This window comes from Thamnophis elegans, chromosome 1 (genome assembly GCF_009769535.1).
Source record: "Thamnophis elegans isolate rThaEle1 chromosome 1, rThaEle1.pri, whole genome shotgun sequence".
In the NCBI taxonomy this organism is placed as follows: domain Eukaryota; kingdom Metazoa; phylum Chordata; class Lepidosauria; order Squamata; family Colubridae; genus Thamnophis; species Thamnophis elegans.
This window is the reverse complement of record NC_045541.1, coordinates 141,717,991-141,742,463: the sequence shown is the minus strand read 5'-3', so window position 1 is coordinate 141,742,463 and position 24,473 is coordinate 141,717,991. Positions and strand designations below refer to the sequence as shown.

The window sequence follows — 24,473 nt, the reverse complement described above, 5'->3', positions numbered from 1 at the left end:
AATAATCAATCTTTTAGTTAATATCAGTACAATACACATTTTAGGGCTGAACCCCTTCTTTGTTTTAAAATTCTAATTTCCAGGTGCTTTAAAAGTGACAAAAAGAAAAGAATCCTTATAAGAATTAAAAGGAGCTTGTGGAGTGGGAAGGATTAACCCCAAAACTCCTGCAAAGAAGTGTTCACATGAAGTTATTGTAACAGTGGTTGCAGGATTTGACATTTATGTTTGATGTGTTTTTCTTCATTGGGTTTAATATGTTGATATAGCAGCATGCTTTTACTAGGTAAAACAAAGATTGGTTGATTGGCAGCTGCTAAGAATGGGACTTCCATTCATGTTAAGACATTTTAAATTCTTCAACAATCTTCAAGTGTTTAACAAGTTAGAGACAAACCTTTAGCTTAGTGCCACAACATCTGTTTCATTTGCAGAAAGCATTGGCATCTCCAGATAGGTCTTGGACATGCTCTTGCTGACCCAGCAGAGCTATTGTCTATAGTTTGTATATCATGTTATGCCTGATTTAGTTAACATAGTGAGCCACAATTCGCTAGATATACAGAGCATGTTAACGCCCCCCCAAAAAACCAAATTCATAAACCACAGTGGCTGGACTCATACAACACTCAGACTAAATGTTATTAACATTGAGTTGCATGGACCAGTGAGAATTAAGGTAGCTTTATAGCAGTTGGCTACTGCTGAAATACAGTATAATATGTAGTGAAAAAGCACCATAGAGTTTATTACCTGAGGTAGCTGAGAATGTTCTATAGTATAAACTGACTTTCTTGGTAATTTCTTCCTCATTCTGGGTTAAAAAGAGCTCCTCAGATCATAAACTTTGTGTTCGGTAGGACTCAACTAAGTGTGTTTATCTTTTACAGCTCCCACCATTCCTATTTGCCCTGCTGCAGTGCCCTGGCCAAGTCCAGCTATAATCATTGCCGCATGCTGTGCCATACCGGTATTCCTCTTTCTAGTTTTCATCATTTGCTACAAAGCCATAAAAAGGTAAGACTGTGTATTAGCATATTGAAGCTTGATGCTACAAGATGAGCTGTTTCCTGAATATATCAGCATGGAGATGCTGCAGTGTTGCAGATTGTGCAGTTCTCTAAAAGGGATACCATAGTTACAATTTCTGAATTTACTCATTGCACACGCACACAGACGTTTTCCCTTCTTTCCTTTCCCTTCCCTTTCTTTTCTAGCTCATAAATCCTAGATGCTGTCTTGTTTTCAATAATTGAAAGATCAGAATAACCCAAAACAAGAACAGGGCTATTGATTTCAGGAGGAGTTGAATATACAGGAGGATAGAATGAGAACACCTAGTCGCGAGGGAAGAAGCTGCAAGTTATTTGGGAGGCATGTACAAGTGCCTCTAAGTCAGTGATGAAGAACCTTTTCGGCACTTGAGTGCCGAAAAGGGAGTGTGCACGTGGCACCAAGTGCTGAAAAGGGAGCACTTCGCATGCCTGTGTACACTTTGCACATGCATGCACGCTTCACCCATGTGTGTGAAGCATGCATGCACTCGTCTGGGCTGTAAACAGGAAAAGGAACTGCCCAGGGGGTATGTGCATACTGGAAAATGTACTTCCGGTTTCCGGCATGTGCATGCTTGCCAGCGAGCAAGTCTTCCGGTTCCTGCCGTGCATGCACACATGCTGATCAGTTGGCCAGCGCGCATATTCATGCCAGAAAATGGAAGACCAGCTCTTCCGGTTTCTGGCACTGCCGCAGACACAAAGACCAGCTGATTGTCGTGTATGCATGTGTGCCAGAAATCCAGAAGAGGAATGGGCGACAGCATGCATGCCAGGTGACATGGCTTTGCGTGCCACTTTGGGTAAATTTGCCATAAGTTCACCATACGGCTCTAAGTGGTTAATACAGGTGGAAGCATGGAGGAGAGCCACAGCATTGGCTGCTCCAATGCAGTCTGGACTTTGTTACAGAATACTGGAAGATTGTTATGTTACCAGAGCCCCAGCATCACTGGAGTTGTATAAGAATCAGGTATAGAGGAAAAGCCCATCACCGAATTACAAAGTTCTACCTGTGCCCTCTAGCTGGAAAATCATACATTAGAACTTTGTGTGCATTTATTGTTTTCCCTGCTTGCACACAAAATTAGCAAGTCTGGGAGTTTCCAAAGAAAGCAAAATGTAGATATGTCTATCATTTAAAGCCTGCTGAGAGAAGTTAGGTTGTGATTGTTTTTTGTTTTATGTTTGCCCTGAGTGAAAAGAGCATTTCACTGTTCCACTAAATTCTTCCAATAAATGCTCCGTTAAGCAGTTTCCTCAGGCTATTGGCAGTTGCTTCACTAGGCTCTATTAACTATTTGTGATTTTCAGGGAAGTAACGTTTCCTCCAGTTTGAACTTTCAATGCAACAGAATCAAATAAAGTATTAAATAGTAAAAATTGGAGTTGATAGAGTGGATTATAATGCTTCATCTTGTAGATGTGGAATTCAATTCATTCATATTCCTTTAAATTAAACTTTCTTCTACTTACCAAATGCAGAGAAACTTCTGATTTTAGCTATTTTAACAAGCAAATGAATATATAGTTTGGCACTACTGTCTTATAATCTGAAATTGTACTGTCTGCTTTCCCAATTCAAGATTTTTTCACCTCATCCTGCTGTGACAGGATATACATCAATTATAAACACATATTAAACTTCATAGTTTGTTCTATTGGAATCAAAATATCCTCTATGTTGATCCTACTTCAAAAGACACAGCCATAAAATTAAAGCACAGAATTTCTCTGAACATATTTTGAATTTGGGAGCCTCCAGAACTGAATTCAATTTTCTTTATAGAATTCTTGCTCACATGAAGCTTTCTATGCTTTAGCAGCTTGTTTTTAGTGGGAAAATGGGAAATGTTGCTAGTACCATTAAGCCAGGGGTCAACAAACTGTGGCTCTTTCATTCCTCTGCTGTGGCTCCCTATCGCCAGTTGGCACCACAATTTTGAGAGGAGCTTCCAGTTAGGGATGGATGGGAAGCAGGGCACACCAGGAGGAGACTCTGTGGCAAAGGGTGAGTTTTCTGGTCAGCTTCACAATTGATAGGGCTTTTGGTTAAGGCAGATAGAGGAAAAAGGACACCGCGCTAGGAGGAGACTCTATGGTGGGGAAACTGGACTTCCAGTCAGAATTGAATGCGGGGCTTATGACCTTTTTGGCTCTTTTGAGTGTTTAAGGTTGCCAACCCTTGCATTAAGCAATTACTAACCTCTTTCAGGTCACTCAGATATCTGTACTATTCCACATTCTTACCTTTTCTTCATTTCACCCTTGGATAGATCACATCTTGTTCTGCCAGAATACCATAGTACTAAATGTTCAGTCTGTTTTCGGTATTCAGTCTACTTCAGATGCAGTCCTGTCCATTTCCTGCAGCCCTTTGTCTGAGATAAAGCCAGAGATTGGATTTAATCAAGATTCAGAAAGTTTCCTGTGCACTTTGAGTTAGAGACATAAAATTATTTGAGGAAGGGAGAGATACCACTGCAGTTCAATCATTTTATGGTCAAATTTAATATTATAGTTTGCCTTCAGTTGTTTGGTTCTTATTCAGCACAGAATATTGACTTACTTGGGTGTTTATGAAGAAATTAAAACCTTTTTTGTTCAACAAACCTATAGGGACTGAGGTGGTGAATTTGTCAGTCCTTCAAGGGAATGTTGTATGTAATTTGACTGTTCTCTAATGACTCTGTATTTGTTGAGTTGTTTTCAATGATTTATGTTCTTAATATTGTATTCAACTCAGAATCAGTTTAAGACTAGAGTGGCATATAAGCCTAAAATAAATCTTGAGGTACTGGAGGGCAGTAGAATGCATAAACCATGGCCAGTTGTCCAGTTCAGATTTTAATTAACATTATGAGGAAGAGAATATCTGTAGCTCAGGATTGGCATGCTGTATTATTGAAATTCTTACAACTCATTTTGGGTATGTAGACGTTTTATTACCGTGCTAGGTAGCATAATCAGTGCAGGAATTTTTAGAGACATGACCTTCATTGTTTGATGCAATTGTATATTGTATATTCTTATTATCTTGCCTACTTTACCTGTTCTTAGATGGAAAAGTCCCATGGGTAGATATTTGATATTGCAGATGCCTTGCGGGTAATAGATTATTTGACTGATAAGGTAAAAATTCTGTCTTTCATTTGTGTATTAGTGGCTTCAGTGATATTGATAGCTGTTTTAGGGGACAATTTATTTGGAGAATGCTGTTCTTTTTCTGCCACTAAATTTTAGTTGTTTTTATGTTATTAGCTTGATAAAGAGATAGCTATAGTTTATTTAGGTGCCACTTGATTGTTTGAGAAGAAGATAGAATGTTATAAGCTAATTGCTAAAAATTGGGTCTTTGATTGTTTTGTAGGCCATGGGAGGGGGTTTAAGCCTGCATGTCTGTTAATTCTGCTTGTTGTTGCAATCTGAAAGCAGAATGAATGAGTTTTAAAAATGTCTATGGAGAATCTCAGTCATCCAGGTCATGATTGTCCCAAAAGTGCTTTTAACTGGAAAGAGGAAATCCATCATCCAGTCAGAGCTGAAGAAGCTTCTTGGATGAGAAGCAAAACGTCTTCAAAGAAAAACAAGAAAATCCAATTGTCTCTTGAAAAAACACTTTGGGGAGTTTTAAAAATTTATATGTATAATTAAGTTTGTCCCTCATTTTGTGAAGTAGGTTTTTTTATACAACACATCATAAGATTCAGCTTAAGTATCTTAGAACCACATTAGAGCCATACTTTCATTTTATTTTAAAATTTAGGGTTTGATTAATATATTCTGCTTCAGATTATTTTTAACCTAGCCAGAATCAGTTTTCTCTTATCTGAGAAATTTAGAATACTCTTTTGATTTTCCTCTTCTACTTTGCCTTTATGTTACTGAATATATTGTAAGCAAAAGGATCTAAAATTGGCTCATGTATTTATTTATCTAATCCCGTCTTTCTTATTTTTATAAATAACTCAAGATGATGAACACACATACTCCTTCCTTCTATTTTCCCCCCACAGCAACAAGTGAGGTGAGTTCAGCTGAGAGAGAATGATGGTCCAAGGTCACCCATAGGCTTCCATGCCTAAGACCGAACTATAATTCACAGTCTCCTGTTTTCCAGAAAACTCATATTTTAAACAGATAATACAATCTGCTATCTGTATAACAAATGAGTGTCCTCCTTATCCTCTAAGGTAAGGGTCCCCAATCTCCAGGTCATGAACCAGCTGCAAAGCTGATGGTGGGCAGCGAGTGAGTGAGCAAAACTGAACCCCCACCCCCGGTCCGTGGCAAAATTGTCTTCTACGAAACTGGTCCCTGGTGCCAAAAAAGATTGGGGACTGCTGCTCTAAGACAGTGACTGATGCAGAAAATGTTTTTGTGCCAGGTGATCACATACTGTGCAAACCTTATGTTGAAAATACTGGTGACTTTTGTAGCTTTTCCTAATTTGGTCTCAGATGAAGTTAATACAATACATGTAATAGCCTTCTTCAAATTCGTTACAAATTTAATGTGTTTCTGTAACTCATCTCTTCATCTGTTTGCTATATAAAATTAAGTAAAACAAAAACTTGCAGTTGGTTTATCAATTCCCTGTTTACACAAGAGGCAAACCCTAATTGATAGTCAAATCGAACTTTTAAGTCTGTGATTCTTAGTGGATTTAGCAGCTAACAAAAGTATAATTACTCTTCTCCTTTAAAGAGAAAGGCAACATTTTCCCCCTCACCCTTTCTTTCGCCTTGCCCTTCACCTATCTTCTGTTACCAACCTTAGCTATTCTTGAAAAGCTGCAACATAGCTTGGTTGATACTTGGAATTCCACGGCTGTAGGTATTTCTGCCAAGAGGTCCATACAGTTTTCTTTGCTTTTTATTTCTACAAGCAGAATTCCAAGTATACCACACAGCAGAAAGCTCAAGAATGGGCAATGTTCATTATAAATGTGGTGTCTTCTGCATAATCAATCATTGCAAAGCCCAGGGAGAATCTCAGTTGTGACCTGGCAATCTATTAATCAGTTTCTCATTGCAGAACATTAGAATTACTGAAATTCAGAATCACCCTCTTGTTTTCACCCATTAATTAAAGTCAATCAGTGTTAATGCTTGAGAATAGAAACAATTATGTCTAAAAAAGAACAGCACACAAATTATATGATAAAGAATTACACATGCCAGGCAGAAAATAGCTTTCTAAAATTGTGAAGATTCTTTACTTTCTTTTTTGACAGTCTAGTTATAATCTTATTAAACATTATTTTTTTAAAAAAATTACAAATAAAGAAAGGCAAGCTTTCTATGAGCACAGACCATCTGGGCAAGATGATACCGTTATCAGCCTAATTTCACATCTTTTTGCTCTTGAATCTAGCTAAAAATGATGGATGTTATAAGCCCACAGTTTTGGAAGGCACTACTACACAAAGAGAAGACTGGCCCTGCTCCATAGTGAAGCTCATCATTCTATTTTAGACCTCAAGATGCTGTCAACTCTTTATCTGATATCTGTACAGATTGTGATAGTTCAACTTGTAGTGCCTTCTTATTCTCTTGGAGACATATAGACTGCAAAATAAAAACTCTGTTTGGCTTGCTTTCAGACACAAGAAAGAATGTATAAAGTATTAGCACATATAAGGCTGCTTCTTATTAACTCTATGAGAGATAGTGCTCCTTTTCCTTCAGAGGTACACATTTAAAAAGTGTAACTCCAGGACACCTCTAGATGAGGGAAAGGCTACATTTTGGTGGCCAAAACTAAATTTAATGTTTTGGAGGCAGGAAGAGGTCTCCAAAATAAATAAACCTTATTATTCACATTGGTAGGATCAGAATTTTCCCATGCTTGGGTAGCCTTTTTTTTTTAAAGCCATGTACATGTATTTTAGGGCGTGTCTGTGTGTTTCATTAAAACGGATGGAAATTTGGGACAGTGCTGGTGATGCACTGCAGATATTGAAGAAAAGGAGATTTGGAGTTGGAGCCTCTTCCAGTCCATTTGGAAGACAGTTTCTATGGCAGAGACCTACATGTTTCTTTGGAAGCAGTAAGTGCTTTGTAGTGGAATAAGGTGAAGCTGCAAAAAAACGAAAGCCTACTAAAAGAAACATTCCCTAAAGGCTTCAAAAACAAAGACATTGCACAGCTTTGCTATCCCTGGGTAGCCTTTTGCTAGGTTGGACTTCCAACTGTGCCTAAAAGCAAAAAAACAAAACAGAGAAAGGCCTTCATTGATGTAGGTTAAGAGTGGCATATTCTTGTGGCAGAAAGCATTCTCCAAACCAACTGGGACAGAGTGATTGTTAAACATAAAACAGCAAACTGTAAATTCATCATATTCTATTTTATCCAGCATTAAGACTAAATCTGTTCTTGTTAATGCAGTTTCATTTAGTAGTGGCAAATACCTATGAATGCTACATGGAGTCTATTTCTTTAACCTTGTTTTGTAACTTTAAAAGATGATAACTATCCCAAGATACCAAAAAAAAAAAAAAAAAAGCAAAGATTTCATGGGAGACACCCATCTCTTCATGTTTAATTGATTTTATTTATTTTAAATTACGCGGGGGTCAAACCTAGTGAGAACTTGGATGAAAGGTTACTATGGAATTCTAGGGTTGTAGAAGGGATTAGAAAAATCAAACAAATATTCTGGAAGTAGCTACTAACATATTATTGCTAAGAAAATTACATGGACAGCTCTGTGTAACTTGAATTTACATCCCCTGCAGACCTGCATGTGACTAGTAGATCTGGTAGGAAAGGAATTTTTATTTCAGCAACTAAAAATTGTAATAACAATCAAGATCATACTTATCAAGGATCATTTAATTGCAGTCAATTTCATTTGGGAAAATGTCATCATCATTCTTCAGAATTCATTTGTCAAATGAATAAGAAGTCCCTTAATGGTTCATTGAAGTATTATTGAAAAAGTACATGATTATTGAATTAAAGAAAGGCATTGTTGACACTACTAAAAAATAGTCCTGTCCTCATGACTCTGATATTTACTGGGCTACTGAATATCTTCAAATACTTTTTGACATAGAATTTACCAATAGCAGGTTATATTTCCACTCCAGATAACAGTTTCCGTTTATGCTGTGCTATATGCTATGCTGTGCTGTGCTGTGCTGTGCTGTGCTGTGCTGTGCTGTGCTGTGCTGTGCTGTGCTGTGCTGTGCTATGCTATGCTATGCTATGGGCATGCTAGTATAATACCTGGTAAGAAAACTATAATGTAAACTCTAGAATTTTTTTAAGGTGGGGGATATTGATATGTCATACAAGAAACTAATGATAGATTTCATAAACAAACTTGCTTAAACCCAAAATTCCTGATTTTTGTGGCGGAATCCTATACAAATGAAATGAACTATGATTCTGTGATTCCTTGAACAGTCTATTATTTCATTGGAATATATAGGCATATAACCTACCTTGCAAATTATTCTATCATTAGTCCATCTACCTTATGCTATGCACCAGCTGTGCAGCAGCTATCAAATCTATAAGACAGAAATATCACAGATGTTCTTAGAGAGGCTATACATTCAATCTATGCTTTGCGAGTTAACATCCAGCATGGTTTATAATTGTTCCCAGATATTAGACCAGTGTGTATCTTTTCCTCAGTTGTTAAAGACCAGTCTAATTACTTGACAATAATAGAGACCATAGATCACATTGAAGTTGTTCAGGTTTTCATTTTATAAAGAAATATCTTCAGCAGATCACAAAGCATCTTGGATTCATTCAGTTCACTGTCAGGACAATAAACCAGAAGTGCTATTGATGAGTGTTTCATCTGCCTCTTTTACTGATACATAGTCAATCCTATAGAGCAGCGGTTCTCAACCTGTGGGTTGCGACCCCTTTGGGGGTCGAACAACCTTTTCACAGGGATCGCTAAGACCATTGGAACTCTAAACTTTAAACTCCACCTCTTGTTCCTCGAAACCCCCTGCGGATGGGCTCCGGAGTCATTGCCAGCTGCGCAGAGTGTCACCGCAGCTCCACGCCGACGAAACATAGGTGTGCGCGCACACCCCGTACAATTACAGCCTCAGAGACTTCCTAATGGTGGGAAAGTGTTCTCACTCTGACAAAACGCTGCCTTGTCTTCACAGCCACCTCATTTCCAATTGTGGGGGAGAAGAAATCCTCTGCATGGATCCCCCCCCCAATTTGAAATGAGGCAGCTGTGAAAGATGTGTGGGGTCTGGAGCCCATCCATGCTGCCGAGGATGGGCACTGGACGGGATGCAGGCAGTGCTGGGAGCTGGGCTGTACACGGAGGAGCCGGCGGCCGGGGTGCCCTGAAGCAGCACCAGCCAGCATGTCCCGCAAGAAATGCCCCAGAGGCAAGGGCTGTCCTCCACTCTGCCCATCGCCCAGCAACACGCTGCTGCCGCCACTTCATCAGGCTGCACGGCCTTTTTTCCAATTGAGGGGGAGAAATCCTCTGCATGGATCCCCCCAATTGGAAATGAGATGGCTGTGTGTCTGGAGCCCATCCGCAGGGGGAGGAGTCCCCCTCGTGTTCCTCATATTCCCAGATGGGCTCCGGAGTCATCGCCAGCTGTGCAGAGCCTCGCCATGGTGACACGCCGTTGAAAACATAGACGCATGGCGTGTGCACACCTCGTAAATTATGCCTCGGAGGACTTTCCCCCACTGAAAAACGCCGCTGCCAGGTACTTTTAACCTATGATTAAACGTGACCACAGTATGTGGGTGTGTCTGTGTGAGTGAGTGAGAGAGACAGACAGACACACACACAGAGTGAGAGAGATGGAGGGGAGGGGAGAGAGAGATACATAGACAGACAGACAGAGGCACAGAGAGAAACAGACAGACAGAGACACACACAGAGAGAGTGAGTGAGGCACACACATACAGAGTGACAGAGATGGGGAAGGGAGGGAGCGAGGGACAGACAGACAGACGAGACACAGAGACACAGAGTGAGTGATTGAGTGAGTGAGAGACAGACACACACATTCAAAGAGTGACAGAAATTGGCTGGGAGGGGAGTGACAGAGAGAGACAGAGACACACACAGAGAGAATGAGTGGGAGACACACACACACAGAGTGACAGAGATGGGGAAGGAAGGAGAGAGACAGATACAGAGAGAGAATGCAGAGAGAGACAGGGGGAGGGAGCGGGAGAGAGACAAAGAGCCACACACAAAGAGACGACACACACACACACACACACACACACACAGAGAGAGAAAGAGAAAGATCTATTCTCTTAATATATATATTAAGAAATATTTCACAATATATAATTACATATTGTTTTTGTGATTAATCACTATGCTTTAATTATGTTCAATTTATAACAATAAAAATACATCCTGCATATCAGATATTTACATTACGATTCATAACAGTAGCAAAATTACAGTTATAGAGTAGCAACAAAAATAATTTTATGGTTGGGGGTCACCACAACATGAGGAACTGTATTAAAGGGCCATGGCATTAGGAAGGTTGAGAACCACTGCTAATAGAGAGTTGTAGTCCCTGTGAGTAATCTGTTTCACTGTTTGAGGTGTTTCTCAATCTATTATTGACACTGCAGACACATGTGGTCTCAAAGTTAGGAGTGTCTTATTAACATAGGCTGACATACTAGTTGCAACTCAGTGGTGGGATTCAAATAATTTAACAACCGGTTCTCTGCCCAAATGGCCAGCTGGGTAGGCGGAGCTCAGTGATTATATGACTGGGTGGGCATGGCCCAACTCAACATCACGTATGTCATGGGCACTTCGCCTTAGCTGTTACAATATAATAAGGGTTAACCGGAGATACAGTTTCTGTAAGCAGGGCAATAAAGATTAGGCTAGGGTTAGGGTTAGGGTCACTTATTGCCTAGGGTTACTTATTGTGGTCTGATGGCTATTTCATTAAGGAACAAGGGAGATGGGCAATTAGCAAGTATTAAATATACAGTAAGTACATAAATAAAATGTGTTGCATATGAGGTAATTTTGCAAAAGAATGTAAACTTCGGTTAGACCAAAGTAGAGCTGCTAAGAAAGTAATTGTGATTAATCAATATGATAGCATGGTACCATTATATTGTCATCTGCATTAGCACTCTCTGTGTGTTTAAAGCCGATCTGAAGTATTGATAAAGACACTTGGCAAATGAATGAAAACTAAGTGTGATACCCTTAATGCTTATGGGGAAAATACCAGAAATTTCTGAAAGATATCTTTCTCTGCAGATATAATTAAAAACTGGAAAAAGAAATCATAAAAAAGAAAAGATTTCAGCCACGGAAAACATACACAGATAGTTCACATTTAGTTTAACAGTTATGACTTTACAATTAGTCCTTGCATGTATAACTTTTGCAGGTCTATAAAGCAAAGGAAAGCTGAAGTAAGATAAAATAGTTGCAGTTTCACATAGTAACCACTTTACTTAAAGACCAAGCTACCGGTCCCAGCTGCGGACACTAAAGAAGGACTGTCTGTATTTGTGAGCTAAGGTTCAGAGTAAATAAGAGAGGCAGTGATACTCTTAATGAACTCAGAAGGACTTTATTATTTAGCATTATTTGGAATTGTTGAACATTCTTGTCTGACAGAATTTTACTGACATTTTTAAATTATTTAAAATTCTCCCTCTTTTTCACTCTTTTTGGAATATACACTCCTTGAGTAACTTGATATCATCTGTGAAAGTTGAGAGAGCTCAGAAGAGTTCTGTTGTAAATTTATCTTTCTGTACAGTTAATCTCTCATATACATAAGAAATGATGTAATTTGTGAATTTGGCCATCATGACAACCCTAGATTTATTGTAGGAGATCATGGCCCTAATCCATGTAGGCAGCCACATGTCAGATTTGGCTTTTGCCTTGGAGCAGCTGAAAGATGTTCTGAGGAAGGCATAGTTTCATCACTCTGAATATAATATAATTAATGGCACAGCAAACTTCTGGAGGGAGGAGAGCCCACCCCAGGCGTCTAATAAATCACTCTATTTCCTCAGACCAATGTGGAGTTCCCTGAAGCCTGGTAGGGAGTTCTTTTGAGTATCTCACTGATATCTGGAATAAGAGTTACCTATAGCACTTGACAGGATTGTTTCCAAGCATTCTAACTTGGACCATTAATTCAAGTAATTTCCTTGGAATCTCCAGGAGATAAATGGCTTAAGAAGTGTTTAGAGTGAAGCTGGTATAAAAAGAAAAATTTATATAACCAGACATGGGTAGGAGATCATATTCAAATAGTGGTAAGAATGGGAATATTTCTCTGGTCTTGCTGCTTCTGCAGATAGTCATCCTAAGCATTATTAAAAGTGAATTAGTTCCTATTATGGAAACGCCAGGTCAGAAGATGAATTTGCCATTGCAGTGAATTCAGACAGAATCTGGAGGATAAAATCATTCAGATAGCCCCAGGGTTAGAGACTAGCTGTGGTAGGTCCAGCTGAAATTACAGAGGTCTTGTCTTGCAAAATATTGGGATATTCTGAATACTGGCAAAGTTCTCTGTACTTGATCATCTATCCTACCCGGCTGATGAAAGACATCCTTAAAGTAAGGGAAGGCTGAGCGTGGACAATGGGAAATGTATACTTCAATAAGGTGTTGTTTCCTCCTGTCTTCAAGAAGCCGTCATCCAATTATACTACAGGTAGTCCTTGTTAAGTGACTGTCTTGTTTAGCAACTGTTCAAGTTGCAGCATAAAGTAACTTTATGATCAATTTTCAGATTTACAACCTTGCAGGTCTGTAAAACAATGGAAAGCCAAAGTATGAACATAACCATAGTCATATGTTGAATGTAGCATTCACTTTATTTAACAACCAAATTGCCAGACCCAATTATAGTTGCTAAAGGAATATTACCTGTAGGTAACTATTGACTGGTATCCAGCTTCACTTGTTAGGGACAACTGCAGAGAATCACAATGAAATAGTTTATCTTGATCTCTTCTGGTCAGGATTCAAGCCTGCGTGTGGGATTGAACCTATGTCATTAAGCCTTGTTGATGACCTCTGGTGGGACTTGGGCAGGGGAATTGTAATTCTCCTGATCCTGCTTGATCTCTGAGGTGCACTTTAAATTGCTGATTATCTCCTTTAAAGTTCTACATGGCTCAGGGCCTGCATAACTCTGTGGCTGCCCTATCTAGTTTGAGTTGGTGTGTCAGGTAAGATGTAGTAGAGAAGGCTGCAGGTTGCAAATCTGAGGTAAGGAACCCATCCTTAAACCTTCTCAATGATGGATCCTTGCTTCTGAACCTCCCTGTCCAGATGGTCTCATTTTTTGGCATCAAATCCCCTATTTTTCTTTTCAAAGAGTTAATGAAAGTAAGATTCTACAAAGATGTTTAAGATGCAGAAAAATTCGGGTCTTCATTTTTTTTATTTGTTGTTATTTGTAACTACTTAGAATCTTTGGAAATACAATGACATATAAGCCAAGCTTATTAAAAAAAATTACCAGAAAGTAGATTTCAGTTAGGCATCGGAGAAGTGGGGGCACTACTGGTAATAGCTGTTCAGCAGGTTAAAAGACTACCTTAGGAAGTATAGATTGTCCTAGATTGGCTGTCAAGAATCCATCACTGGGTCAAAGATCAAACAATTCCTTTCCAGACCTTACAATCTATCAATGATTCTATCAGTTTAGAGCCCAACAAACTAAGTTCCGGCCCTATGGAATGAGCTGCCCCCAGAGATCCGGGCCCTGCCCACTCTCATAGCCTTTCGCAAAGCCATTAAAACCTGGCTTTTCCGGCAGGCCTGGGGCTGTTGACCCCTTGATTGAGGTCCAGCCCCCTTTCGATTGGGTGTTTGTTGTGTTCTTTTTTTAACTTTGTTGTGTCCCATTGTTTTTAAAAAATTCTTTTTAATTTCTTTTTTCATTTCTGTAAGCCGGAGTCCCTCGGGATTGGGCGGCATAGAAATTCAATAAATGAATGAATGATGAAAATGAAGTTAAAAGCAAATGAATCTTAAGTATTAGGGGGATTTAGGGAGATTTATATTAAATCTCAGTGGAAAATTAAGTGACTCTCTAAGGATATGAAAGGACACATAATTAGCATTGAGTTGCAGAGGAAGAGAGTAGGTGAGTATAATTCAATTATAATTACAATTAATGACAAAGTGAGAAAATATTAAATACATGGGACACAACCACCACTGAATTAATTTTACTAATTTTAATTTAATTTAAAACTTAACTCTGTTAAGATTTTGCTCTTTGAAGGGTGTCACCATCCCTGGCATTACAACGGCACTGAAAAAAAGTGACTTTTGAACCATTTTTCACCCTTAGTGATCATTGAAGCATCCCTATGTCACGATCAAAATTTAGATGATTGGCAACTAACTCATATTTATGATGCTTGCAGTGTCTCGGGACCATGTGATCACATTTTCAACCTTCTGACAAGCAAAGTGAATGGGGAAGCCATGTTTCACTTAACCATGTTAATCACTTAACACTGCAGTAATTCACATAACAGTGGCAAGAAGGGTCATATAATGGGGCAAAAATCACTTAACAAGTATCTCACTTAACAACAGAAATGTTGGACTCAAAATGGTTGTATGTTGAGGACTACCCGGAAATGTCTAAAATAGGACCTGAGCACCTCCCTTTTCCATCCAATATTTCTTAGTGCTTCTTTCCTACCATCAGATTAGACGACTACATCATCCCTCCTTTTTGGTCCCCATCTTCAATGTCAGACCACACTAAATAAATGGTTAGATTTCATTGTAACATAAGACAGACCATGAAAAACAAGGAGTGAAAAAGGTTGGGCATTATTCCCATAAAAGTAGTTGCAACATTTTCCAATAGTAGTGGCCCATGTTTCTCTCTCTTTCTCTCATAGTTGCTTTGCTGTCTGAATGAGACAGATGGATAAGAATAGGATGTATTTAACTGACACATTCTAAATAATATTCTCTTGGATTTTGGATGCAGGAAAATGAGAGATGAAAAGGGAATGAGAGTACAAATTTGCACTCCTATTTCATTTCTTTGCTCAACATCATAAAGTTTCATTTGTTTAGCATAAAATTGCTCCTTTCATTTAAAGCAATTTTACAAAGAGTTCAATCAGTGATTTGCTAATTAGAAAAACAACTGCACGTAGAAGATTTCATAGTAGACATTTTAATGAGTTGCTTCTGCTTCTGGCATGAATTTGGAGTGGATTTGCATGGAGTGAATATTTATGAATTTAAACAGCACTTAACATACACCAGTACTAATTGCAAAACAAATACCAATTTAAAAAGATGGAGCAGAATGGAGGGAAAAAATAGAACAGAATTGGAGTAATGAAGAGTGAGTAAAGAGTTTAAAAAATATTAGTTTTGTACATATACATATTTCAGATGTTAACAAGTAAATGGAGGCTATAAAGAAATTTTGCAATAGGAGAATAATGAGGACTTTGGGTTGTTTTATTTACTTTGGGTTGTTTTCCTAAATATCAACATACCCTAAATATATTATAAGCAAGCTGTAAAACAGAGTGGTCAAAAGTTAGGAATATTGTTTTTAAAAGATGCATACTTTTAAATATTCAAATACATGTAGTGCTTGACTTGCAACCCCCAGAATCTATCATTGAATGAAGTAGTCATTAAGGTGCCCACATGCCCACTTCACTCAACAACCCTAATCCTGGTTCCTCCAGTTCTAGTCATTAAGTGAATGGAGCAAAAGAGCTTCATCGATGGTTAGGAACTCCTGTAGTAGGCTGCAGAAACAAATTTGGATCTTTGGGATCCACGCTTTGTTTCTGCATCCTACTGGAGAAGTTCATCTGCCCTCCATGCATGGAACAGAAACCCCTGTGGCGAGCTGCAGGAACAGAGTGGAATATTCTGGATCTGAACTCTCTTCCTCCATCCTTTTGCACAAAGGGAAACTCTCTCCGGGACTGCACAAAGACAGCCCTGATCTTTGGGATTTGACCTCCATTTCTGCAATCCACCCGAGGAGTTCCTCAGGAGGCAGCCCTCTTTATTCTTGAATCTCAGCTCTCCTTTCACTGTCAATCAGCTGCCTGCTTGCCAGAATCTCAGCTCCGTGTCAGGTGGTAGCAGCTTGCAACCTTCTCTGCTGGCTACCCCATTGACTATCTTGAGAAACCAGCAGAGAAATTTGGAAATGGTGATCACATTATCATGGGGTGCTTGGAAACTGGTCTTAAGTGCAAACAGGTTGCCAAGGACTTAGATCGCAATCGTGTGGCCATGGGGGGGGGGGGGCAGCATAATGTTTCATGAGAGCCAGATGTGCATTTTATGTAATTGTATTGCTTTTTGAAAGTTTTATAATAATTTATAATAATTATAAGTCTCTGTATTATATTGTTGTGCTTTCTGACCCAGAGACCATAATAAAGGTTTGATTGATCATTGTACAATCCAGTCATCATAAATTCTTCATTTTGTTCTTACTGAAACAGCATTATAATGTCTCTGGATTCTCTCCTCTTCCAGTCTTGTATCTAGAATTAAAAAAACAGAGTTCAGTGAACGCTAAGGCTTTATAGCTTATAAAGCAAACTTGAATTTCATAAATTGGTTAGTAGTGATCTTTGCAAACTGTAAATTGTATACATGTTGGGAAAAATAGACAGGTTAAGATTACAAACTTAAGTGTTCATGTAAAAGCAAACTCTGTTTAAATTGGCAGTTTAGTGTTAGCAGTACTTAGTGGTAATAATGTAACAGTGTTCCTCGCCATGCTTCACGGCAAGAGGTTGTTTTAAGGATTGCACATGCCCACATCTACATCTTCCAGAGAGAGGAATCCAAGGGTCTCTACAGAATCCTCACCCTATCTGTTTTCTTGATTTTGAAACAATACTGTTCTTCATTTGTAGATATTAAGCCACTGGAAAAGTATTTACTTACTTACTTTACTTACTTACTTACTTACTTACTTACTTACTTACTTACTTACTTGTTTATTTGTTATTTATTATTTATTTAATCAATCAATCAATCAATCATTCAATATGCCCCCCAATCTCCCTATCAATTGATTATGGTACGTAGGATACTGTAGTTATGTATGATTTGGCTTCCATGTCTAGATATTTTTGAATCGAGTAGCTAGTGGAAAAAGTGACATAAAATAAGACTTGGTCAAGGATTTAAGGTATGAAAACTCTTATATTAAACAGATTTACAGGGAATAATGCCAGCTGTAAAAATAGAATATTATTAAATGTAAATTAATTTTGCTTATGCATAAAATGACACTAGATTGTATGCATAGCATTTGCATATTATATGCATTTACATGTATAAAGTAGCAATTTGTATATGTGCATAGAATTATCCGATAGACAAATTTTCTTCATTGTAACCAAGTACTCAGAACAGAGCCTTTTAAATCAAGGGTTATTATCTTGCATTTCCCCCCTATTTTCCTTGTTCAGGAGCAACCTGCTGCTCTCTAAATGGTTTGCCATTGGCAGTCCTGCTGGCATTGATGAGAATTGAATATCTGGAAACCATCTGGATGCCCATCCCTTTTTTTTCCTGTCATCAGAAAATTGTTAAGAGTTGTAATACAGAATTCTTCAGTCATTCGTGGCGTAGATAAATAGTCCAAATTTGAAAATTTATAGAATTGCACAAAGTCAGTGGTGGAATGAGATACAATATTTTTAGTTTTAAGAATCCTTTTATAATTAATCATTTGTACAGAATGTTTTTCAGTATTTGCATAGCTAATGAATTTGTTCTGTCTCCTTTTCTTTTTAAAAATATCCTTTTGATTGGGATTTAAACGAAGGAAACCTATGAGAACAGAAGAGAATGGAACAAGTCAAGCTGAATATGCAATGACATCCTGTCAAACAGCAAGACAGTTGATGCTAACAATGCAGTGGCGTAATTTCCGAAACCACCTCTTGAATAGTAAACATTAAAAGCACACATGGAATATGCAAGGTGGAATATGAAATGCAGCATCAAGAGAAGACTTATGGCCGAGGACTTCATTTCAGAAATAGCGCACGCTTCAGATATTCTGAGAAGAAAAGCAGGTGACTCCTCTTTGGCTTGCTGAGTGTCACGAAAAGTGGGATTATACCGGGGGCTACTCTGAAAAAGGGATTCACAGAGGCCTACTCACTGCATGCTTGTTCTTTTGAAAGCAACATTGCAGTGCCCCTTCTTCTTTCCTCATCTTTGATGACTGTTTATTTTTTGAAAATGCTTCAGCGATCCTTTGATAATTAAGAGAGTGATCTATTCAAGATGGTAAAATACCATAATTGGCTTGCAGATTCAAGCTTTGCATTTTTCTGTTTCTCTACAGTCATTTTAAGACCCACCCTTTATGATGATCATATTGTTAAAGTGGAAAATCTCCATTCACTGAAAGGGAACATCCCTCCCTGCCCAGATGCATGATTTCATGGAATGTATCCCCTCCTACACAATCCGATGACTAGATATAGGTGCCATTCAGAATGTCTTACAACAATTAGCTTACTGATGGAAAGAAAAATGTTACCTAGGATAACATTTTTAAAGTGTTTTAAATATTGTTAATCCATAGACCAGAAACATTTTGGGCCTTAGTGTTTTAAAAAAAATCTATATTTCGGTATATCTATTATTATTTGCAGTTTGCACATGTATAACCACCACACTAATCTGTAGACAAGATCTCTGGAATGATCTAAAAATGTTTGACTCTGGAGGACAAGAAGCTGCAATGGAAACAACTCCTTGAAGACTTTCCTATTCCTTGAGTAGCTCCTCCAAATGAGTGCTAAATAAGAATTTTCTGTTGTAGGGAAAAAAGCTGTGATAGATCAGTCCCCTTTTTAATAAGGGGCTGCCAATAGTGCCAAATTTGCTCTGTTTTGTATCACTTTGTGATAAAGTACCACAAACAGTTTAAAAGCATAATCCAACTTTCCATTGTCACAGTGTCTTGTTAGGCACAGTCACTTTAATTTGTAAAAGAACGACTGATGCTATTACTTGTCCATACCTTGTTTAAGAACTTAAAATATGGTTTCTGTCTTTCCTTTTATATGCCTTCATTTGTCACAGCTGTACCAGCAAAACAAAACAAAATGAGGTGTCACGATCTGGCTTCTTGTCTTGCTGTCAAGCTTCAGTGATATTCTGTCTTTGTTGATTCAAGCAGTCTAAAAGAAACTAGCAGTACTGTAGTCTAGAATCATGGTTTTGTGTCAGTCCTAAATTGTAAGAAGCTGGTATGCTGGCTGAATGTAGCTAGGATTGTCTCCAGTAGAATTCCAGTGTATTCCAACCTACAATCAGTTTTTCAGAAGACCTCTTAAAAGTGAGGGATGGGGAACATCTCTGCATTGAATTCTGATACTCCCTCACTTAGACAAAGTCACTGTATAATGCTGTCTCAGTTAAATATGAAAAATGATAGATAGGTGAGTGAATGAGTGTATGCACGAGTGAGTGAGTGAGTGAATGAATGAATGAATGAATGAATGAATGATTTTAGAACCTTTGGCCACTCAACAGTATACAATAATACTTAAAATCAATATAGTTAGTGCTGTTGCAGCAACAATAACTTGCCTCTTAATAGCAATATAAATACTTTGCAACCATTTTAGTTATGTCTGAGCTTGCATCTGCAAGGCAGTAAGTTACATAAAATAAATAACTTATTCCTAGGAATCTTAAAAAGCAGTGGTTGATTTGTTCTTTATATCCCAGTAGAGGATACAGTACAAAAAAAGCATGTTCCCAAGAGTAAGGGTTGCCAGGGTGTCTCACTAGAAAATTGGTTCCTTATAAATCTCATTTCTAGGATGGATAAGGAAAATTCATTTAAACAGGACTTGGTGAAAAAAATCCTAAACATACCTGTTCGATATGATAGTGATCAAAATATCTTTATTATGATTTCCTGGACCAGGAAAAAATTAGTACCTTCGTTTTAGAATACTTTATAGTTGATTTGTTATTACTGTAATATTGCTAGAAGGCTGTCATCAGTCACTGGAGACATAGTCACTTCTGGCAAAGCAAAATAGGTGATATCAACATATAATAAAAAAAGGCACATGTATTTGTTAGCTTTGGGCAGGAAAGTCTTCAGTTTCCAATGAGGCTGCCAAGTCATTCATATAAAATTGGAGTCAAGACACACCCTTCTCTAGCTCCACCCGTAGAAGGAAATATATTAGTTAAAGTGCCATTAGGTCTATATGTAATCTGCAAAAAGGATTTAGAATAATTGCCTTTGGTCAGTTATGTTTCCCACAGTTGTCTCCTAGAAACAGATGAAATGAGAGGCACATCAATCAGATAAATAATAAATAAATTGAATTGAAAGCTGCTTTAAGCCAATAAAAACTATGAAAAGATTACACATCAATCTGCACAAATATTTCTCAATGGGATGGTATAAGACATATGTAGGACAACCTTCTCTGAATTCAATCTGCTCAGTCCCCAAGATTTTAGGACCTGCCAGTTATGTCTTTAACTCATTTAAGAGATACATAGCATAAAGTTTGCCTACTCAGGGCTGACTTAACGCATGGGCCTGATGTGCACTTGCCCATGGGCCCCACGAGCATAGGGGCCCCATACTATCTGTGTATGTTAACCCTTCATGCATCTTTTATCATATAAATACCACAACATATTTATTACATTTTACTGCATTTTAATTAATATTAACATGAAAATATATGTTTAATTTTATCGACATTTTTATTCCTGTGAGTAGTTGTCATAGGGGCCCCAGTCAGGGGCCATTAGTGTTGTTAAGACAGCCCTCTGCCTACTGTTGATAACATGGGTATTATGGTGAAATTTGTCCATAGATTTCCCTTTATTGTTGATAGGGATTTTTCAAGCAAATACAATTAATAAGGAGTAATTTCCACCATTTTGAATTGATTTTAATACATTCTGAAGGTATAGGATCTGTGGGACTTACCCTGCCTTATCAATTTCATTTTTATGGTCAAGAAGTGTGCCTGGGGAGGGGGGGAGGGATTGGTAGTAAGAAGCACAGTGGACTCAAGGAAATGATTGTGGTTGTAAATTGCAAAAAAAGTGGCTCTCTCAAGTTCCAGCAGAGATTTTACATAAGGGGTTTTCAGAATACCTTCCTATAGCTTTGGAAATAATAGATTTGTTTGTCTTTACTCCTAGAAATATATATAAAAAAAACTTTTTCGAAGTGGCATGGCTGGGGAATCTTCTTACTGCCTGCTGTAGAGCTTTTGTAAATGTTGCAAACTTGTTATTTAGAAACCTACATCTTACTTTCATCCACTGTTTATTATTATTTTTAATATGCCTGGGTTATATAAAAAGTTTACTTTACATTGAGCCAGCACAATATTCATAAAAAAATAAATAAGATTATCATTAAAAAAATAATCTCAGATATCCATTATTGACATGAGCATCTTTTGCATAACCATATATTCAAGGGAATCAAGGCCATAAGTATTTCAAGATTCCGTCTTCCTACCTCTTGCATCAATCTTGGCTCCTGGATTGAATCTTGGTTTTGTTTTTGGTTCTTTCACTATTATTTTTCTTAGGATTGTAGTCACTATTTTTTCCTGGTCAAGAATATTCATCAGTTTCTTTAAATTTGCCTTGGCAATTCATGACCACAATGCTCCTTCTTAGAAACTCTTTTTTTGCCATTGTTGTTACATGAGTCGTGGTTATTAAGCAAATCCAGCTTCCCCATTGATTTTGCTTGTTGGCAGCTGACTGAGAAGGCCACAAATGTAGTCATGTGACATCCCCAAATACATGCTGCTTGCCAAGTTCCCAAATTTTGTTCCTATGACCACAGAGATGCTGCAAAGAAAATGCAAGGACTGGTTGTAAGTCAATTTTTTTGCCACCATTGTGATTTCCAATGGTTGCTAAACTAATGGTCTTAATTTGAGGACTACTTGTGCAAATAGTCGGATTTATTAATATACAAAAATATATAAAGTGATAGGTTATATATAAAGTATACCTCTCAGTGCAGCACTAAAATATGTTTAATTACCACATAGTTTTATGTAGAGAAACATTAAAAAATGTAAAATAAAATAAAAACGAACAAAATACTAAAACATTGGGTTTTAAATTGTGCAGCTACTTAGATATTGGAATGCTCAATTATTAGTGGTAAAATTGAGACTAGAATAGCATGGACGGGTACCGTCTTTCATTTCTGACCTTCATATTTGCTGATTGATTCAGCATTTCTGTAGCTATTTCGGTTACATTTGTTAACAAGGCCCTCCATTCTGTCAAGAAGGACTTTATTAGAGTCCCCTGCTCGCTCACAGAAGTTCACCCGTTGTTTCTCTAACAGATAAGAGATCGGCAAGAAACCTGATTTTTATTCCTTCTATTCATCAGGATGAGCAGGGTCACTAACAGATTTTGAAGGCTTGTTCTCTTGCTCTCCATTCACTACACTCACTTGGAGTTGACAGGCATTTAAGAAGAGAAGTACGTAACCTTTAGCTGGTTTATACTATAGTTAATCTTGCAAGAAATTTTCCTTTCTTCAAGGACTGGTATCAAACCAGACCCTATTAAATTGCAGGTAGAATCATGAGAAGTAGAAGTACAAAGGGAAAAAAACAGATGCCAGAAAGCACTAAAGGATCTGCACTTGGATAGAAGTATTTCTTTTAAAGACAGTAAGCCAGTAATGGCTAACCTTTTTGTCCTCGCATGCCAAAATCACGTGCACATGCATGGCAGCGTGCACACGTGTGCCCACACCCACAATACAATGCACCCCACATGCCCTGTGCATGCACATATAACCCCCTTTGCTCCCACCCCTGTGCTTGTGCCTGACCCCCCTGCAACCCGTTTTGGTCTAGTGGGCCTCCCTGAAGCCTTCTAGGACCAAAAACGGGCTGCGGACACTACACACTGCCCCATTTTGGGCCTAGTAGGCCTCCCTAAAGCCTCCTAGGACCAAATATGGGCTGGGGGTGTGGCATACTCCCTGTGGCCAGTTTTGGGCCTAGCAGGCCTCCCTGAAGCTGCCTGAAATAAAAAATGGGGCTCCCCCACCTTCCATGCATGCACACGTGACCCCCCTGCTGCCATGCACGTGGACAAGAACCCTCCCACAGGCATGCACATGTGACACCCCCCCCACGTACGTGTGTGCATCTCCCGCATGCATGCAAATGCGCGGTGGAGCTGAGCTGGTCAACGGCTTGTGTGCTGGCAGAGAGGGGTCCATGTGGCACCTGTGGCACACGGGCCATGGGTTCGCCATCACGGGCATAGGCAGTTCTTGCTATGTTAAAGATAATATTAGAGGAGTAATAAACTTACTAGCCAGTTTGATGCTCCTTCTTTCCTCCTAATTAATCTGTTGTGCGAATTGCATAACAGAATCACTTTTAGAGGCTTCTCTGTAGCGTAGCTGTTAGCTATTCTCCAGACCTCAATAAAGCAGCCTTAGCCTGGACCTCCTCCACCTATTTATTAAAATGGCCCTGAAAAAAAACCCCATGAACAAAATAGCAGCACCGTGATTATAACAGTTTTTAAAAAATATTGCAGAACATGACTGCAGGCTACAATGTCCCTAAACATAAGTGAAAAAACAAGAATAATAAAAGCTGAACTGTATCTAGTTCATTGAAACAGCCTCCCCATCATATTCTTGCAAGGAGTCCCTTAAGGGTTTAATAGTTGGCATTGGTGGCTATTAGTTACTGGAGGTCCTGCCCAATCATTATATATTTCAATATAAACATTATTAAGCAGTAGGGGATATGTAAATATGTACATTGTCCAGAAGGAAAAACATTCTTAGGGAGAAATCCGTGGAGAAAATATATAAATTAAGCTACTTATCGAAGTTTCTTCTCTTCTAAAAATTATAGTTAGTATCAGGGTTGGGCTACAAAATTTTCAGCAACAGATTCTCTGCTCGGTTGCTGGGTGGGCAGGGCCAAGTGGCCTCCTTCATCACGTGGGAGGGTGGTGTTTTCGCCTTCCCCAGGCTCCGGAGGTTTTTCTTGAGCCTCTGGGAGGGCAAAAACTCCCTCCCTTGGGCTCCGGAGGCCTTCTGGGAGGCCTGCTTTTCCTCTTCATGGACCCTGCACTTATCTCGCATCCAAAATGGGCCACATGGAGACTCCTGGGAGGGACGTGGTGGCAGGGCATGGTAGGCGGGCCAGCCAAGGGTGGGATTTGTAGGTTCTTCAAACCAACCATAATGTTAGCTATAGGTTCTCCCAAACCCAGGCAAACCCATAGCAGCCCACCTCTGGTTAATATCTTGTTGAGACTTAATGAAAATGGAGCAATCAAAGTACACTATTAAGGTTTCTGGGCCTTTCTTTTCCAATTAGTTTGGCCTATTGTAATTGCAAC

General features: G+C 38.6%; 1 protein-coding gene across 1 annotated transcript in view; it reads left to right on the top strand.

The window, feature by feature from the left end:
• PRIMA1 (proline rich membrane anchor 1) overlaps positions 1-23,675 on the top strand; it is a 71,498-nt gene extending 47,823 nt beyond the window's left edge. The window contains 3 exon segments of the mRNA XM_032233472.1: positions 891-1,017; positions 17,881-17,936; positions 17,939-23,675. Coding sequence (XP_032089363.1) covers positions 891-1,017; positions 17,881-17,936; positions 17,939-17,982 — 227 coding nt within the window. The 3' untranslated portion in view covers positions 17,983-23,675.
• Positions 23,676-24,473: the final 798 nt, after the last annotated feature.